The sequence below is a fragment of the Kogia breviceps genome, chromosome 11, assembly GCF_026419965.1.
Source record: "Kogia breviceps isolate mKogBre1 chromosome 11, mKogBre1 haplotype 1, whole genome shotgun sequence".
Classification (NCBI taxonomy): domain Eukaryota; kingdom Metazoa; phylum Chordata; class Mammalia; order Artiodactyla; family Physeteridae; genus Kogia; species Kogia breviceps.
This window is the reverse complement of record NC_081320.1, coordinates 101,276,273-101,296,914: the sequence shown is the minus strand read 5'-3', so window position 1 is coordinate 101,296,914 and position 20,642 is coordinate 101,276,273. Positions and strand designations below refer to the sequence as shown.

Below are 20,642 nucleotides of genomic sequence, written 5' to 3'. Positions count from 1 at the left end.
ACGATATTTATTACTTAATGAGCAGACATACCACCAGATGTTCTGCACCCCTTTTTGAAGTTACCATCGGTAATTTAAATACTGAGGAACTTTAACATGTGTGTCTGTTACTTTGATCATCTGATACTTTGACTTAAGAAACGATGTCTTTAGTGTTATTTGGCAAAATGAAAATGACCACACAATCCGCTGAGGGTATATATATCCTCTTTGATTTGGAACACAAACCGAAACCTTAACGGTCACTCTAACTTAAGATAAACAACCAGAAATCCCACAACGAGGAGTCAGGACATGAGCCACAGCCCGCCCTGAGGAGTCTGAAGCCATTGCTAAGGTATGTCTCCCCAAGGCACGGGGTCTTGTCACGGGCTGTTAGGACAGCAAGGGAGCAGCCCTCCTCGCCCGGCCATGCACTCAACCTGGCACAGCTTGTCCATGTGTGCTTGCCTTGGGTGACCCTGAAGATGTCTCTGGAGAGGTTCGTGCAACCCCTGTACCACGGCCCATGCGAGGTCTAGGGCACTGCTTTCCACAGGGTGGCCTGCTCGCAGGGACCCTGCTGCAAAATGATGCCTGATGAGGTAAATACAGAAATTGACTCCTTAAATACTTTTTTTTTTTTTTTTTTTTTTTGCGGTACACGGGCCTCTCACTATTGTGGCCTCTCCCGTTGCGGAGCACAGGCTCCGGACGCGCAGGCTCAGCGGCCACGGCTCACGGGCCCAGCCGCTCCGCGGCATGTGGGATCCTCCCGGACCGGGGCACGAACCCGTGTCCCCTGCATCGGCAGGCGGACTCTCAACCACTGCGCCACCGGGGAAGCCCTTAAATACTTTTGATAGCAATTGGACGAAGTAACTTTATGCCTGATGAACTTAATACAGTAAACAATTTGGCTTGTGTTTCGGTACATTCTTGTTTTTCCAAGTTTGTCTAGTGAGTAATTTATATTGTGTTTTACAAAAGTGTTGATCCAGCGCTGGCTGGGAAATACATAATGGTAACAACAAATGGGCCCTTCCAGTTGAGGAGCACTGATCTAGGGAGACTGTTGCGAGGTTCAGGCTGACCCGTTTACGCCATGCTCCCTGGGAAGAGCCCGGGTTTATGTGATCATTCACACCACGTTCCGGCTGCTGCTTTCCGTGAGCCCTCCAGGTGAAGGCATTTGGAGCCTCTTTCCCAGCCCTCCCTGTCCATCCCCTTTCACCACCACCCAGTGGCTATTTTGATCAGGGTGAAAAAAAAAAGCAGGCCTTTATTCTGTTTATTAAAACTGAGACTTGATCTTTATTAGTGTTTTTATTGAAGTATTCCATTAGGCATCCATCATTAACCTTTATTCCAAAACGTCCTGCCCTGTAAGCCCCACACGGCATTAGAATGGGAGAGTTTATTGCTGCCTAGAGCCATGACTGACAATTTTATATTTACTGCTAGTTGAAGTCCAACGACTGCAATTGTCTGGTTCCCATGACAGAGCTTAAACCGGGAAACCCTGCTTCCAGCCACAACTGTTTTCCTGTCAACTCCCGGCAGAGGTGAGGTCACATACGACTCAGCCTTTCCCTGGTAAATATGATATGGACCCCTCTCCAGCGCTGTGGCTTCTTTAGTTAACGTTGGCAGGTTTAAAAAATACAAAATGAAGTCACCCTTTCCTTCTTGCGCTAGCATTTTAGGGTTATAATTTGCCCTTTTAGTGAGCTAGGAAATTCTTGTCTTACCGTCTCCATCCATAGGGAGTTAGGAAAAACTATCAATTAAATTAGGATGTGATGGAACTAAGTTGTATTGGGTTAGATATCTCCTAACAATTTCTATTCCACAGGTGTATTAGCAGTTGAAGTGCTACATACAAATTTTATTTAACAGCTTTATTGTAATTCATATAACATGCAATTCGCCCTTTTAAGTGTACGATTTAAAGTCTATGTAAATGATATATATGTGCAACCGCCACTGCGGTCAACTTTAGAACAGTTTTTATCACCTCAGAAAGAAATCTGATACTCTTGAGCTATCAACCTTCCTCTCCCCCAGCCCTAAGCAACCACTAAGCTACTTTCTGTCTGGATACATTTGACTACTCTGGACATTTCATATAAATGGTCTTTTGTGACTGTCTTCTTTTACTTAGCATAATGTTTCCAAGGCTCATCCATGCTGTAGCATGTGTCAGTACTTTATTCCTTTTTGTGGCCGAATAATGTTCCGATGTATGGATAGACACAGTGCTTATTCATTCATCAGCTGATAGACATTTGGGTTGTTTCCACCTGTTGAATACTTATGAATAATGCTGGTAACTTTCCTGTACAAGTTTTCGTGTGAACATATGGTTTGCATTTGGGTTTACACCTAGGATTGGAATTGCTGGATCATATAATAACTCTATGTTTTTAATTGTTTGAGGAATTATCAGACTGTTTTCCAAAATGGCTACACCATTTTGCATTCCCACTAGCATTGTATGAGGGTTCCAATTTCTCCACATCCTCCCAACACGTTATTTTCTGAATTTTTGATTACAGCCATCTTAGAGGATGTGAAGTGGTATCTCACTGTGGTGTGTTTTTTTTTTTTTTGTGGTATGCGGGCCTCTCACTGTTGTGGCCTCTCCCGCTGCGGAGCACAGGCTCCGGACGCGCAGGCTCAGCGGCCACGGCTCACGGGCCCAGCCGCTCCGCAGCATGTGGGATCTTCCCGGACCGGGGCACGAACCCGTGTCCCCTGCATCGGCAGGCAGATTGTCAACCACTGTGCCACCAGGGAAGCCCAGTCACTGTGGTTTTGATTTGCATTTCCCTCATGACTAATTATGATGAACATCTTTTCAGTTGCTTACCTGGTCATTTGCATATTTCTTGGGAAACATGTTTATTCAGATCTTTTGCCCATTCTTAAATTGGGTAAAAATCCAATGTTATTATTTTATTATTAGTCCTTTATTACTGAGTGGAAGAGTTTTCTGTATATTCTAGGTACAAACCCTTTATCAGATGTACGCTTGCAGATAGCTTCTCCGTCTCTGTGGGTATCTTTTCACTTTCTCTAGAATGTCTCTTGAAGCACAGCAGCTCTCAACTTTGATGAAGTTCCACTGTGTGTCTCTGTTGCTCATGCTTTTGGAGTCATACCTAGAAAATCATTGTCAAATCCGAGGTCATGAAGAATTACCCCTAGATTTTTTTCTAAGAGATTTATCATTGTAGCTCTTTGATTTAGTTTTTGATCAATTTTGAATTAATTCTTATATATGGTGTAAGGTAAAGTTTCAACTTCATTCTTTTGCATGTGGATATCAGTGGTCCAAGAACCATTTTTTTTGGAAAGGACTCTTCTTTCCCAGTTGAATGATTTTGGCACACTTGTGAAAAATTAGTTGACCCATATATACATGGGTTTATTTCTGGACTCTCAATATTATGTGTTTATCTTTATGCCAGTACCACACTGTTTCAACTAATGTTGCTTTGCAGTAAGTTTGGACGTCAGAAAGTTCATCTTCCAAATTTGTTCTTTTGGAAGATTGTTTTGATTATTTGGAGACCTTTACAATTCCATATGCAATTCTCTCTTTCAGAAGCAGGTTGTGAATTTCTACAAAGAAGCCAGCTGGGATTCTCATAGAGATTGCATTGGATCTGTAGATCAATTTGGGGAGTATTGCCATCTTAAAAATACTAACTCCTCCAGTCCACGAACATGCGATGTTTTCCCATTTGTTTACATTTTCTTAATTACTTTCAACAACATTTCGTAGTTTTTAAAGTATACATTTTGCACTTCTTTGTTAAATTAACTCCTACATCTTTTATTCTTTCTGAATACAATTGTAAACGGAATTGTTTTCTTAATTTCATTTTTGGATTGCTCATCATAAGTGTACAGAAATACAATTGATTTTTGAATATTAATCTTGTGTCCTACGACTCTGTTGAACTTGTTTATTAGTACTAATGGATTTTTAGTGGAATCCTTAGGATGTCTGTAGACAAGGTCATATTATCTGTTAATATAGCTTTACTTCTCCCTTTCCAATATGAATGCCAGCTTCCTTCCTTCCTTCCTTCTTTCCTTCCTTCCTTTCTTCCCCCTCCTCTCTCTCTCTCTTTCTGTTTCTTAAAATCTCCAGTGCAAAGTTGAAATGAAGTGGCAAGAGCAGAATCCTTGCCTTTTTCCTGATCTTGGAGGGAAATCATTCAGTCTTTCACAATTAAATATGTTGTTAGCTGTGGGTTTCACAGATGCCCTTTATTAGATTATGCAAGTTCCCTTCTACTCCTTCTTTGTTGAGTGTGTTTATCATGAAAGGGTGTTGGATTTTGTTAAATATTTTTTCTTTGTCTATGAGATTATCATATGGCTTAACAAAATGTCTTTTATTCTGTTAGTACAGTGTATTACATTAATTGATCTTCAGATGTTAAACTTGCATTCCTGGGATAAATACCACTTGGTCATGGCATATACTTTCTTGTAATGTGTTGCTGGATTTGGTTTGCTAGAGTTTTGTTGAGGATTTCCATGTCCCTGTTCATAAGAGCTATTTGCCTGTAGTTTTCTTTTCTTGTGATATCTGTGTCTGATTTCAGTATCAGGGTAATACTGACCTCATGAAATGAGTTGGGAAGTGTTCCCTCCTGTTTTATATTTTGGGAAGATTTTGCGAAGAATTGATATATATTGTTTACTAATTCAATCTATTTACTTGACATGGGTCTATTCAGATTGTCTGTCCTTGAGTCATTTTTGGTAGTTTGTGTCTTGTGAGAATTTGTGCATTTCATCTAAGTTATCTGATTTATTGGTATATAATTCCTCTTTTATAATTCTTCTTACTTCTGTAGGTCAGTAGTAATGTCCTCTCTTACATTTCTGATTTTAATAATTTGAGTCTTTTCTCTTTATTTCTTAGTCAATCTACCTAAAGTTTGTTAACCTTTTCAAAGAACTGGATTTCAGTTTCATTGATACTATTTCATTAATTTCGACTCTAATCTTTATTATTTCCTTCCTTCTGCTTGCTCTAGGTTTAGTTTGCTTTTCTTCCCAGTGTCCCAAGGTGAAGGTTCTAATTTTTTAATATGGGTATTTATAGCTATAAATTTCCCTTCAATCACTGCTTATTGGACACCATAAGTTCTGGCATGTTGTATCTTCATTTTCATTCATCTAAAAGTATTTTCTATTTTACTTTTTGATTTCTTCTTTGACCCAATGGTTTAGAGTGTGTTGTTTACTTTTCACATATTTGTGAGTTTTCCAAATTTCATTCTCACTGATTTCTAATTTCATTTCATTGTGATTGGAGAACACACTTTGTATTATTTCAACACCTTTGTTTATAACCACATATATGGCCTATTTTGGAGGATGTTCCATGTGTACTTGAGAAGAATGTATATTATGCTGTTGTTGGGTGAAGTGTTTTATAAGTCAACTAGGTATAGTTGGTTTATAGTGTTGTTCTATTTCCTTGTTGATCTTTTCTCTAGTTTTTCTATCCATTATTGAAAGTGGAGTACTGAAGTCTCCAACTATTATTGTTGAATTGTCTATTTCTCCTTTCATTTCTGTTTGTTTCCTTTATGATTTGGGTATATGTTATTAGGTGCATATATGTTTATAATCATTATAGTTTCCTGAAGGATTGACCTTTTTATCATTATAAAATGTTCCTCTTTATCTCTAGTAACATTTTTTGTTGTTGTTTTAAAGTCTATTTTGTCTGTTATCAGTAAAACCACTCCACTTTGTTTGTGGTTGCTGTTTGCATGATCTAATTTTTCCATCCTATTACTTTCAATATATTTGTATCTTTGAATATATAGTGTGTCTCCTGCAGGCAGTATATAGTTTTGTTTTTCCAGGCAGTTGGACTATTTCTGCCTTTTGATAGTTTAATACATATTTTGTTATCGTTTGTTATTATATAGTTGGAGTTACAGCTACCATTTAACTTTTTGCTCTCTGTGTCTCATGTCTTTTTTTATTCCTCTTTTCCTCCTTTACCGCTCTTTTGATTTAATTGAATTTTTATAAACAGCATTTTAATTTTATTTAATAATTTTTCCCACTATTTTATTTTTACTTTGTTTCAGAAACATTACTCTTCTATAGCTCTATTTCCATTCCCCCCTTTGGTGGCATTGTTGTTTTACAAAGCACACCTATAAATGTTACAAACCCAACAATACACTATTACAATTATTTACATAATTTTATGTCTTATGAAGAAGCTGAGAGAAGAAAGCAGAGCAAGTTTATTTACATTTACTTAAGGTTTGTTATATTCACCTTCCTATTTATCATTTCTGGTTGTCTTCACTTGTTCCTGTGGATTTAAGTTACCATATGTAGTCATTTTCTTTAGCCCAATACAGCTGTGCTCCCAGCAACCTCCTTTGTGCAGTTACTGGCAAATATATTACACATAGATCACATTTTTAGTTATCAAAAGCCCAACATACAGTATATACATATTATTTTATACTATTGTTTTTTAAATCACTTAACAGAAGAAGGGACAGGAGCCGTGTATTTATACTGTCTCTTATAATAATTATATAATCACCTTTACAGGTGCTCTTTGCTTTTTCATGTTTAGCTGCCGTGTTACCTTAGTGAAGTCACTTTCACCCTCACGGTGTGAAGCTTCTGGTGCTGCCCCTTGGGGGCCACACCCTGGGGATGCCCACAGTGACCCTGAGATGACAGTTTGGGCAGAGCTCTCTTTGACTGTCTCTTTCCTTAACCACATTCACCGTTAGCTCCACTAATTGCCATCCGATTGCTCTATTTTTTCACCAATGCCCTGGGCATAAATTGCTCCACATACCAATCCAATTAAATTTGGGTTTCTTTGAAGTGATCGTTTTTGAGGTCAGTGTTTGAGATTTGTTCCGATCCCAGAAAGGCTCCTTTGAGCTCTTTCCCCGTTCTTTCCAGCCAATTGTCTCGCTTACAGTTTGTACCGCAGTTTTATAGTTATATATATATATATATATATATATGTGTGTATCTGATGAATGTATTAGTCTCAGTCTCCTCTTATAGCTCTTCACCATCACCGCCATTGATTTTGAGAGCACCCTTAGGCTTGAACTTCTCCATGCTCTGTTCCACGTGAGGCCCATTTACTGGGAAGAGATTTGGAGCTCTCTGTTCTACGACCTGCCTCTCCCTGACCTCTTGAGCCCTGGCTCTGGAGCTGGGGGGCGGGGACAATGGTGCGCCTCTCTCTGACTGACAGCCCTGGCTCTGGAGCTGGGGGGCGGGGACAATGGTGCGCCTCTCTTTGACTGACAGCCCTGGCTCTGGAGCTGGGGGGCGGGGACAATGGTGCGCCTCTCTCTGACTGACAGCCCTGGCTCTGGAGCTGGGGGGCGGGGACAATGGAGCACTTCTCTCTGACTGACAGCCCGGCTTTAGGAGCTGGGTGGTCAGTGGAGGGGGCAGTAGCCTCAGGTCTTCTTGGCTCGTCTCTCTCAATGTAGACCCCCTGCCTTGTGAACTGAGACACAGGCGGTCACGGCCCCAGTATCTCAGTGGGGCTGTGTGCAGGGTAGAGCCCCGCCTCCCGAGTGGGGGCTGGGTGGAAGGAAGGTGCCCCCTCTTCTCGGCCACACTCACCTGGAGCTTAGCCTCACAACAGGCAGATGGGGCAGAATAAGAACCCTCCTGGGAAGAAAGCCCCCAACTGAGACCTGGGACCAGCCCTGCGTTCGTGGCCGCACCTGTGTGGAGGGGAGACTCCGCCTCATTGTAGCGGGAGAAGGGAGTGAAGGTGCTGGCCTGGTTCACATCCCGCAGACTCTCCCTGGTCTTGCTGAGTTTCAGTAGAGTTCTGGAATACGTGTGGCTTCACTTTCTGTGTGCCCTTAGGACTATTCCCAGAGACTTTAAGTGGTTGCTTTTTCCCTAATTTTCACGGGCTTCCCTGGGGAATGGGTCAGCAGAGACCCATGTGCCACATCATACGCTAGAAGTGCATCTCTTGACCCTCACTTTAGATGCAAATGTGTTTCTGGTTATCATGCTTTAAAGTAAGACACCAACATGTAGAGACTGGAACACGTTTAGCGCTATTGATTTTGCTCCAGGAAACCATCTGTTCTAAAATCAGCGGAAGCAACTGAAAGAGCAAAGCCAACAGGAGGGATTTAGGACTCTTCACTTTTGCTAATTCAACAAAGACTTACGGTACAGCTGTGTTGAGCTAGGGGCTAAGCACCGGCCGTATAATCACTTGCCAGATGATGAGTAGGGCAGAGGCAACAGAACGCAAGCTTCCTGAAGACAGGGGTCATGTGTCTGGGTTGTCCTTTGCTCACGCCCACTTCCTAGCACAGGCTGTGGGGACAGACTAGATGCTCAGTAGCCATTCGTTGTTAAGACTGAATTGACGGGGTCCTTGCCCTTACAAAGTGAACAACCCAGCTGGGAGATGCACAAGAAAAATCCTGCAAAAATAGTGATAAGCGTCACAACAAAAGCACTTAGTAGAGCCCTGAGACATTTCTATTTGGCAATTTTTGGTAACTGAAATAGCAACTTCGTATGTTCAACCCGGTGTGTACAGAGCTCAGGAGTTGAGGGAGGGTCTGAAAAGGTATCGGGTGGGAGCCCAGCTTTGTGGGATTGGTCCCTGAAGTTTCCTGCGCACATTAAATCTCGTTCTTGACTGGCAGCCTCAACGGATAGCAGGTGAGGGGTGGGCACGTCTGGATGCAGATTTCTCCTCCCCATCTCCCCACTGCGCCTTTTTATTTTTTATTTTGTGGTGGTACGCGGGCCTCTCACTGCTGTGGCCTCTCCCTTTGCGGAGCACAGGCTCCGGACGCGCAGGCGCAGCGGCCACGGCTCACGGGCCCAGCCGCTCCGTGGTATGTGGGATCCTCCCGGACCGGGGCACGAACCCGCGTCCCCTGCATCGGCAGGAGGACTCCCAACCACTGCGCCCCCAGGGAAGCCCTCCACTGCACCTTTAACTGCTCCACGAGGGTTCCACCTGGATCCAAGTTTAAAAGGGAGAGAAGCAGCAGGAGACCCAATGGGGCACCTGGGGTGGGAATGGAGTCACTTTACTGAGTCTCCCTCGGAGCACCAAGAGGCATGTCTAATAGTCCATGACAGTTTCGATAAAAGTGAGGCTGGATATTAATTCTGTAAAGAAGAACCTCACTTTTAAAAAATGTAAAACCAGCTTTACGTTAACAGACACTAACATTCTATACCATTAAAGCAGATCACAATGTTCAATGAACCAGAACAGCGTTGTGAATGACTCTCGCTAGTATATTCTCTTGGGTTTTATGCCAACACAGTCTGGTTTCATTTACTGTAAATATCAAGACTTCCACTGTTCTACTGAAATTTTTTCAGATCACTCAATTTCACCAAAGTTTTCACGTACAGATATATAGGGCTGGCTTCAGCAGAATACTCTGATGAATGATTTTGAGCTTCTATACACAAAAGCTTGGCTTCCACCTTCTAGGAAATAATCAAACAAATAAAAAGCATTCATTTTATTAGAATCAGATAATGTGAATGGACCTTGGTAGCTATTTTCTGCTCTGCAGACCTAATCTCAGGCTGCTGTGGTTCTCAGCAGCTATTAGATTTTGAGAATATTAGCTTTAGTATTCTCAATTGCATTGCAAAGCAATGTGTTGTAAAAATAAAAATGTAAGGCTCTCGTGTGAGCCGGTGTAGGATTTAGCAATGCTGAATTTTGGCATCAAACATTCATCTGTGGTGAATTTCCCAATTGCTTTTTGGCCTTCCTGGAGTTATTAGTTCAACAACAACGAAACAATGCAAGCACCTACTATGTGCCATACAAAAAGCAAACAAGACAGGGAGCTATTCTGGCCTTCAAAGATTTTAGATTCTGGTGTTGGGAGACTGTTATTATCAGGGTCTTAAATTAAGAACAAGATCATTTCAGACTGTGATTAGAACGACAGAGTAAGTAAGCAGGGGAGATGATAAAATTAACCTGCGGAATCAGACAGAGGGCCGGGGTGGGGGGAGGTGGGAAGGAGATAATTCGAGAGAGAGGGAAAGCCTTTCTGAGATGACACCAAAGCTGAGGCCTAAGAATGGCAAGCAGTCTTTTGGGGAGCTGGAAAAGCTGTCCTAGGACAAGGGGATGGCAAGTGCAAAGGCCCTGGGGCAGCGGGCTTGGTGTATTTGAGAACCAGAGCAGGCGGGTGTGGAGAGCTCTGTAGTTTATGACCTGCAAACCGCCACTTTTCCAAGTAGGAATAACTAACCTTTCCTTTCCTTTTCAGATGGCAGAATTGCACGTCTTAGGGTTTATGGTACTGGACAAAAAGACTAGACTACCAGTGACCCTGAAGAACCGTTAGACCTGGTGACCATCGTTTATGGGGGTGCCTGTGTAGGATTTAGCAATGCACATTTTGGGCACCCAAACAATACAAGAGGTGAGGCGATACTGTAGGAGCTGGCTTTTACTTGGGACATCCGGGTGCTGCATTAAACACCCCAATACGGTCTGAATTACTTAAGAGGAAGGGGCCATCTCAAAGCATGAGAGTGGATGAGATCCATCATCCATATATAGGATTTCATGCCTTTATGATGCAACATAAATCAATAGCAATTTTCCTTCCTAACTTTGGCTTAAGCAGTTGCTGTAAAAGGAAAAGTAAAATTTACTAACCCTATGGTTGTATGTGAATTTACTGGAACATTAACTTTAATGAAAATAACGTATGTAGCAATGCTCGGGTGCGTGGGATCTGCAATTAATCACACCAATGCATTCATTCTCACATTTAAAACAAAATGGGATGATCCTGTGATATCCCATTAAACGTTGTTTTTGGTAGGAGTCGGCATGGCAAAGTCTATGGCGGATGGTTGGGAAACAGCATGAAGGCTGGACAGGCCACCGATACTGGAAGTGAGAAGTGAAAACACCATGGCCTAATTAATGCTTCCTAAAAAGTAAAGGGTTTTTTCATTTGATGTGAAGGAGACTCTTATTTTAGAAACCTCTTAGGCATTTTTCTAAATACTTATTATGTCTCCACGTTTTCCAACTTCCCTACTGTTTCATTATAATATCAGGGCCAGACTAAAGACCCAGAAGGCCAAACTTGCTGCTTAATGCTGGCTGTCTAATGCATTGTTGGAATTATCCCTCTGTTTTTTTTCAGTAAGGAAACAAGAATATCTACAATTTAATGATACAAAACCCACGAATAAATTTGTTGGTTGATCTGGAGAAAAAAACACCATTTCATCATTTTTAATATCTGTGTATCCCTGGCTGAGACCACTTGTGTGAACCTGGGACAGGGGGCTCTAGAGACAGCCCAGCTGTTTAATTTGGCCAGTAAGCGACCTGAGGTAAGGCGGTAAACACGGAAAGGAAACACATGACCTTTCGATGTGTAAATCTCGATGCAAACATAATCGTAAACACCCCTTTCTTGGGTTAGTTTTTGTGTCACCCAACGCTTCAGATGTAAATAAACTCTCCTCGCTAGAAACTAGTGTTTGGAGGCAGGTCATATATTGGTATAGTTCTTTTTTTTTTTTTTTTTTGCGGTGCGCGGGCCTCTCACTGTCGTGGCCTCTCCCGTTGCGGAGCACAGGCTCCGGACGCGCAGGCTCAGCGGCCACGGCTCACAGGCCCAGCTGCTCCGCGGCACGTGGGATCTTCCTGGACCGGGGCACGAACCCGCGTCCCCCGCATCGGCGGGCGGACCCTCGACCACTGAGCCACCAGGGAAGCCCGGATGCCTGATTTTTAAATGTCGTGTGAATCATCGTGACCTCACTCAATTGTTAACTTTCATCAAGGCACGGTATATATTTAAGGGGAAGTTCATCACCGATGGTAGTGGATGTCAACTATTTCAAGAAATCTTGATAATTTAAAGTAATGTCTAGAAGACTGTGGTCTAGATCTGATTAGCGGTCATTGTTTTCTCTTTTCAACATGGCTGACCACGGGCTCATACTGAAGGTCAGGAGCAATGTCAGCTCTGCTGTTCTCCAGTTGTTCGTGGATGTTTGCAAATCATCTCTCGTCATATCCTTTTTTTTTAAATTTATTTTTTTAAATTGAAGTACAGTTGACTCACCGTTATCTGCCAGTCTCGGCCGCACAGCAACGAGTCTAGTCGTATCTTTAATCCACGGTTCTCTGCGTGGATAGCTTGAAATCACTTGTTTATTTTTGTGAGGGAGAGTTTATTCAAAACCAGGTAACAACAAGCAAATCCGCGTAACCAGGGACCCCAGACTGCAATATGCCACGAATACCCTGCTGGTGGTCCTTGGGGTGTCTCTGTCACCTCGATGGCAGTCATGGCGCGAGGGGGCATGCCAGTATTCAGTTACGATACCAACCACGCAAGGCTTAATATACATGTACACACACGTGCGCTTCCGTATATTAAAGAATTAGAAATAGTCATCCTTGGGTTCTCCTCCCGCACCCCGGAGACCACTGTTTCAAAGAGTATCCTCTTCTGCCAGGGTTTTTGATCAGCAGCTTCTCCTCTGTTGATCTTCAAGTCTTGGGGACCCCTACAGCAACTCTCCTCACGACGAGTGTGGGACCCTTTCACTAAGGTCCTCTCACCCCCCTGGGCCCACGATTCTGATGAAATTCCAAAGAGAGGAGAGAAACTCAGGACCATATATTTTCACCTAGAGAACGCTTAAAGATCCTTGAATACGGCCCCTTTGATTGCTGCTAAGCCCTGGTTAGTTTAGCTCAGTATTTCTTCCTCTTCTGATTATACGATTTTACTTTTTATATGATGCCAGAAGGAAAATATTTTCCAGCCTCATAATAATTTCAGATGAGCCATATAACAGTTTGCAAGTAATTAAATATGCAATCTAGGAAGCGTATTAAATACATTCACCTTCCAGAGTAAAATGCCCTACATTCAAACTCAAATGCATCAGCCTATTAGCATATGCCAGGCTTTCCTGATTCCTGTGAGAAACACTCATTGATTTCATGAGGCACTCCAACTCCCTCACAAACTGGTAGCTTCCTTCTTTCACATACTTTATACCTTTGCTTTTGTTTGGAAAGAACATTGATCTGTTTTTTGGCTGGCTTCTTTTTTGGTGCACCGTCTCTCTGGAAGTACTGCAGTACCAGGTCGAGGCATGGAACGGACGAAGCAAGCTCCTGTCGCGTCTCCTGTTTCCCCAAATCCACGAGACGTTATAGATCGTTCTCTGCGAGAGGACGTATCAGATATTAAACTGATAAGAACAGATACTACGCCTGCTCTTAGCCAAAAGGCTGAGAAGTGATTTTTTGCTGGGTTTTTGATCCAATGAAAGAAGCTGATATTCTATAAACCGAACGGCGCTGAGTGCAGAGTGGAGAAGGTCACTGTTTATTTTGTTCCAACAGACAATCCTCCTGACAGCTGTCGGCTGGATGGCTGCAGCCAGACGACTCCGGAGGGGGAAGACATGGTCCAGCAGCAGTGGGATCTTCTGGGCCATAAGTGACAGCCACCGCTTTTCCAGTCACGAAGGTTCGAGTGGTATCCGATCCACCAGGAGCTGTGCAGGCCGGCCCTCCCCCGGGGCCACTTCACTCAGCCCGGATTTCGAAGGGTTATGCTACAACCCCAAAACTTCTGCTCAGTTTAACAGTAAAATGAATGAGCTTTTACAAACCGCATCTGCACTTTAATATCATCAAAAGACGGGCTCTATTTTCTCCTACCTTTGCACCTCTAACAATCAAATTTTGTTTTAGACCATCTGGTCGAAGGATATAGACATGGAAACATGTTTCTGTGTTACATTAACTTTTTAGGAGGGGCAACTAGCATATTTAAAGCTATCAGGGTGTGTCCCCCTGTGGGATGGATGCTGAGATGTTCCAGAATCGTTGTCTTGGATCACAAGGGAGGGAAGTGGTCATTTTCGGGTCAGAGTCAGGGGTGAGGGCTGCTCCCCATAATGAAGGGTGAAGGCCTCTGGGAGACACCCACGTGCCCCCCTTTTGCTTTTTCCTCGTCAGTTTGTCCGTTTAATTAACTATTAAAAACAAACACCACAGGGACCTGAGTATTCATGTTGGTCTCTTTTGGACATCCTTTTCCCTATTAGCAGATGGCTATGGCAAGCCAAATTAATTACCATTGAATAACTTTTACTTTTTAAGGCCCCTAAGTCCAAGCCGATGGGCGGCCTTGGGTGCGTCAGCCCCCCTGGTTACTACAAGGACCTGTACGTCTGCTTCTCTTTTCAGCTAAAGCCCGACGCAAGCCATGTGTTGCACAGCCTGACCCAGGATCCGCAGGACAGACAGCATCGCCCACGCGAAGGGCACCATCGCCCCGGAGTGGGGTGTGAGCCGCCGCCCCCGAATCAAGGGCTTCCCGGGCTCCGTCTGGCTCCTGCGGCCCCGCGGGAAGCCAGCGATGAGGTTCTCAGGGAAGGGCAGGCTTCGGAGCGAACCTCTCATCCCACACGAAACTGGGGTGCTTACACAGTGACTCGGCCAGACTCTTCTTCTGAAGTGTTTTCAGCACCCGAACCTGAAGAATTTTCTAGCAATTAATGTTTCGAAGATCAATATAATTCTTGGTGATGTAAGAAAGTGGTCCCTCTCACACATTGGTATTTGGCCGTGGAGCTCTTGGAAAAATTGGCTGCGGCTGTGAATGGCAGGATTACTTTTTTTTGTTTTAGCAGCACCAGATATTGATTTTTACAGTGTAAGTATTCCGTGCCTTCAGAGGTATTTCAGCAGGTAATATACATAGCCTATTGTCTTTAAAAGTTTGTTTAAGCCCATCAAAGTCACTGGAAAAACATATTCCTAGAATCATACTCTGTCCCAGTTCAGAGGACTGGCCTATCTTCACCTAGAATAGGGCACGAGGGGCTTCCCTGGTGGCGCAGTGGTTAAGAATCCGCCTGCCACTGCAGGGGACAAGGGTTCGATCCCTGATCCGGGAAGATCCCACATGCTGCGCAGCAACTAAGCCCGTGCCCCGCAGCTACTGAGCCTGCGCTCTAGAGCCCGCAGGCCACAACCACTGGGCCCACACGCCGAGAGCCCGTGCTCCTCAACGAGAGAAGCCCGCACGCAGCAACCAAGACCCAATGCAGCCAAAATAATAATAATAATAAATAAATTTAAAAAATAGAATAGGGCACGACTCTGCCAAGAACATACAGGCCCTTGAATTGTTCTTCCCCCAAATGAAGGTGCGTCCTGAAGGCTACAGCTTTTTGATACCACGTGCCAGCTGCGCCTAGGATTCGTTTCTCCCTCGCTCTGGACGGTTGCTGACAATTCCTCCCTGACGCAGTTTTAATTGTCAGGACGGTCCTGCTACCCCCCCATCCCCCCACGTCTTGCGCGTCGGAGGGCGGAGGAGCAGTGGGAGGGGTCGCGCCGGGTGCCCAGTGCCTCCTGCCCGGCCCTCCCGCGCCCCGTCCCTTTCCCCAGCTCTGCCGTCCTCCCCTGTCCGGACTCCGATGCCCGTCACCCGTCCCGGTTCTGCTTCCCCCTCACGTGACCTCTCCCGGGCGGCGGCGCTGCGGTCACAGTCACCGGCGGCGGAGCGCGTGGGGGCGGCGCCGGGCCTCGGGCTCGTGCGCGCCGCACGTGCTGGTGGACCCCGTGCCGCCAGGACCATCGTGGTGTACCACAGCGGGGACCCGTTCCACGTGGGCCGCAAGTTCGTGCTGTGGCGGCGCCGCGTGGCCACCTTCGAGGCGCTGCTGGAGCAGCTGACGGAGCAGGTGGAGGTGCCCTTCGGTGCGCGGCGCCTCTTCACGCCGACGCGCGGGCGCCCGGTGAGCGAGCTGCACGCGCTGCAGGCTGGCGGCAAGTACGTGGCGGCCGGGCGCGAGCGCTTCCGGAAGCTGGAGTAAGTGCCGCTGCGCCCCCGCCTCTGCGCCCGTCCCCCCGCTCCATCGCCTCGCCCCGCGGGGCCGGGGACCGCGACCCGGGTCTGCCGGGCCTGGTGGCCCGTCCTGTCCCCGCGGGGCTGGGGACCGCGACCCGGGTCTGCCGCGGCCTGGTGGCCCGTCCTGTGCCCGCGGGGCCGGGGACCGCGACCCGGGTCTGCCGGGCCTGGTGGCCCGTCCTGTGCCCGCGGGGCCGGGGTCCGCGACCCGGGTCTGCCGCGGCCTGGTGTCCCGTGCTGTCCCCGCGGGGCCGGGGTCCGCGACCCGGGTCTGCGGGGCCTGGTGGCCCGTCCTGTGCCCGCGGGGCTGGGGAACGCGCCCCACTGCTGCCCCCGCCCAGCGCCGCCGTGCTGTATGGACTTTCTCCGCGAGGCCTCCTTGGGCCGCAGTGTACCCTGCACGCCCCCGGACATCGCCCCTGCTCGCCTTGTGGGGAGGGCAGACCAGCTACTGTCTCCCGACGCATCAGTATTGGAGAGAATTAGAAAGAGGGTGGGGAGAGGGGGCGGCGGGTGTGGCAGTGAAAATAGGGCGCCCAGGGTCGCCTCTTTGAAAAGGTGACCTCTGCGCGAAGGCCTGCAGGAAGAAAGGGTGTGGCCACGCGGAGGGGACCTGGGGAAGCACGCCGGCAGGCAGAACGCCGCCCGAGCTGGTTACAGCTTGTCCAGGCTGGTGTCCCCGGGACCTGGGCAACCCTCCTCCCCTGAGAGCGCTTACTGAGCTGTGCTGTCGGCCCAGCTCGCCGTTCTCTATCCTGCTGGTTAAGACCCTACAGAGGACAGGCACCCGTGATTTCTGAAATCCTGGCACCTGACGCAGTGCCGGCCTACAGTACAGCCTCTGAATGCTGGCCTGGGAGCAAGGACACCCGCCCCAGCGTCTGCTGATATCAAGACAGCAGCTGCAGACAGATGGCGGCTGTCCTGGTGAAACAGGCCTGTGTATCAATGTCAGGGCCACTCAGAAAGCCGTAATGGAAATTGGCCACATTCAGGCCGTCAGTTGTACTTGTGGGTACCCACTCAAAGCGTCAGTTTAATTCTTTTTTGTTTAGCCTGGGACCGGTATTGCATTCTCTTTGAGATCTTACTGCGAATGGGGTTATAGCACACTCTTCTGTTTATACTCTTACTTTTCTTCCCAAGAGTACCTCAGTCTTTTGTGCACTTATAATCCTTATAATTTCTCTAAGCTTTCTTGGTAACTGTCATTATACAAATGTCATTGCAACCCAAAGGTGTCTTGCAGGTCCTTAACAAAAGCTATCCTCTGCGTCTTCCTGTAGGGCAGCCTCGGGGCTGCTGCAGAGGGCCTTAACAGTGTATGTTTGGGGGAGATAAGAGACAAACAGAAGTAAACACAAAGGAGAAAGTGGTAACCGCTAGGCCAGAAGCACAGGTTTAATTCTGTCTAGGTGAAGGACCTCAGAAAAGGCTTCCTTTACAAAATGGAAGGGAGGAAAAAAATTGTTTTGTTTCTTAATCCTCTGTGAATTCCTGGGCTGCCTTGGCTTCACTCATTTCTTGTGTCTACCTCTAAAGATGTTATTACCGTTCCTTACAGTGTTGTTAACTCTTGTTTCTTTTATTGTGAGATATATATACAGGAGAGTGTATACAGTTTTATGTGTAGTTTAAAGAATAGTAATAAAGCAAGCCTCTGTGTAAACTACAACCCAGATTAAGCAAAAGAGCGTTGCCAGTGTTTTAAAAACCTCCTGCCTCCACTCCCATCCTTTGCCCACAGGTAACCACTAGTTTGGCTTTTGTAATAATCATCTTTTCATAGAAATCTATCCCTGAAGGATAGATTTTTTTCAATGTTTTATGTACTTTATGTAAATGCAATTATATTGCATATAATTTCTGTTACTTGCTTTTTCACACAATAATATGATTTTGCGACTCACCCATGTTAATAGCATGTAGCTGTAGGTCATTCGTTTTGACTGTTATGTATTATTTCATTGACTGATATACTGATTTATTTATCCAATCAGTTGATGGATAATTTGGGTCATTTTAAATTTTATGCTAAAATAAGCAACGCTGCTGTCAACATTCTTTCACCCGTCTCCTTTCTAAGTATGGAAAGATGCAAGAATCCAGGTTAATAAAAAATTTCTTTTTAAAAAAAAATAAATTTTAAAATTTATTTTTGCCTGCGTTGGGTCTTCGTTGCTGCGTGCGGGCTCTCTCTAGTTGCGGCGAGCGGGGGCTACTCTTCATTGCGGTGCGCGGGCTTCTCATTGCGGTGGCTTTTCTTGTTGCAGAGCACGGGCTCTAGAGCGCAGGCTCAGTAGTTGCGGCTCGCGGCTCTACAGTGCAGCCTTAGTAGTTGTGGCGTGTGGGCTCAGTAGTTGTGGCTTGCGGGCTGTAGAGCGCAGGCTCAGTAGCTGTGGCGCACGGGCTTACCCCTTCCTCCAGGTGAGGACACAGCGAGAACACACCGTCTGTGAACCGGGAAGGGGGTCCTCAGCAGACACTGAACATATCAGTGCCTTGATCTCAGACTTCCAGCCTCCAGAACCTTGGGAAACGAATGTCTGCTGTTTAAGTTCGCCCTACCCCAGTCTGTGGTACTTTTGTTAGGGCAGCCTAAACACTCAGACATTGCATATGCTGGATTCCAATTTCCTACCAGAATCCGGTCTTCACTGTTGTTTTATGACCACAAAAGAAGGTTTCAACAAAAATTGACTTTAAAATCCTTTTCAGCTTATGTGTGATGAAAAGTTTAATTTTTCCCCCAAAACGTTTCCTTGTAAAATTGACATGTGTTCTGTCTGTGAGCAGGTGAGGAAGGAAGCTTGTGAGGCGCCGACTGTCACGCCCGGACCGAGGTCAGTACATTCTTTCCTCTTTCTGTGGGTCGAGGCATTTTCTCATAGATCCTGTGAGACTTCTCATTCGGTAGAGAGATTTTCAGTGTTTATTTAAAATGTTGTGGACGTGTGGCAGAGATATTGAGAAAGACTTTGAGGTGTTTCTCTTCCCAGATTTCTTAATGTTGATGATTATTTTCCGTAGGGAAGGGAATGTGACCCAGTTCACTGAGCAGACAGGGGAGGTGGGATTCCCACGTGGTCGAGACCCTCTGTCATTTTGCATTTTCCATGTACCTTCATTGCTGTCAAACGGATGGGAGAGGTTTGCATATGAGGTTCAACGTGGAGAGGCATTTGGATTTCGTTTTCTCCACTACCTTTTAGATCAATGCAGTGTGAACCCGGAGCCCAGACGTTGATGGATAAAGCTCTGATTTTAATTTTGGCTTGATTTATACTGGTATCAGGGAGCTAGCACTTGGTGGGATGTATGTTCTGTACTTACTGAGCCATTGAACGGTTAAGATTAATCTTCACCAGCAAATAATCTTCTAATTGTGCCGTCAGCTGATGAAGTTTGAAGTGCAACCGGATGATACATTAACCGTCCTGCCGGGTTTCTCGTGGTTGTAACATGGCACATTGAGAAGACAAACCCCGTGACATCTTCCCCATCCAATCATCATTCAAACATTTCCTACATTTTCTGGAATAAATTAATTTGAGAAATTAATTAAATTATTAATAAATAATTAATAAATTTATTAATACATAATTAATAAATAAATTATTTTTCTCTATAAAACAAAATATTACAGGCTAATAATCACTTTTAAAATGTGTCCTGTAAAGCCTGGAATTAACGATTTCTTTTGTAGAGAAAGTCATATTCACAACAAAACTTATATTGGGGCATTGCGTGTCTGTGTGTGTGTGTGTGTGTGTATGTGTTTAGGTGTGTGTGTATGTATGTGTGCATGCGTGTGTATGTGTGTATGCATGTGTATGTGTGTGTGTGTTTCGAGAGACCGCAAAGAAATTGAATTGTAGTAGGAACTTTTCCTATTTACCTTAGGAGTTTGCTGTTGAGATTCAAAGTGAAAATGCTGTTTGAATCAAACTATGGCAGCTCGTTGACACCCCAGCCTGTACTTTGACTCTCCTTACCACCCACTTGTACCCGAGGACTAGCGTATAACCGGGAAAGGGGCAAAGTGAGTGGACAGGCAGCCACGCCAGAGGAAGAGGAATGCGGTCTCAGAGCCCGAAGACCTGGGGTGAACAGCATCCGGGCTTTTCCCATCTGGGTAGCGTTTAGCAAATCAAATCACCACGCTGAGACTCAGCTTCCTCATCCATAAAACAGGGCTAATTAGTATCTACTCCAATGGGGTGTTGTCAGAGTGAACCGAACAGGGGGCTTTGAAATGCCTGGCTTGACCTGGTGGCTGGCTTCTCCCTTTCCTTTATCCTTGGGAAGCAGCAGGAGGAAGGTTGCACGTTAACATCTAGTCTCTGCTTCCGATTCCTGCTCCCCACGCCGCCAAGGAGACCCAAGTCCAGCCAGAAACCTCCTGCCGACACCCGGTTTAAAGACTGGGGGCCACTGGATCTCTGAGGAATGACTCGTTCCCTCCTTCCATTCTATTTCTGTGTGTTTTGGAAGACAACATCGAAACAATAAATAACATTTTGTGGGGTTTTTTTGATCTTTTTATGCCTTAACTTCTGTATTTATTTATGCCTTTCTTTTCCATTTAATGAGAGTAAGTTGTCTCACTTGGGGGAATTAATGTTTGTCATCAAATATGGAATTTGGGAACTTAAGACTAAAATACCTATTGGAAGATGAGCAAAG

The 20,642-nt window shown here is 45.4% G+C and overlaps 1 protein-coding gene and 1 non-coding gene across 2 annotated transcripts in view; one reads left to right on the top strand and one right to left on the bottom strand.

Moving 5' to 3' along the window:
* Window positions 1-13,132: 13,132 nt before the first annotated feature.
* LOC131766029 (U2 spliceosomal RNA) lies at window positions 13,133-13,330 on the bottom strand. Its single transcript, XR_009338334.1, has one exon. It is a non-coding gene; the product is annotated as a U2 spliceosomal RNA (small nuclear RNA).
* A 2,192-nt stretch (window positions 13,331-15,522) lies between these two features.
* Window positions 15,523-20,642, top strand: part of DCDC2C (doublecortin domain containing 2C) — a 33,930-nt gene continuing 28,810 nt past the window's right edge. Inside the window, 1 exon segment of the mRNA XM_059078683.2 lies at window positions 15,523-15,917. Coding sequence (XP_058934666.2) covers window positions 15,523-15,917 — 395 coding nt within the window.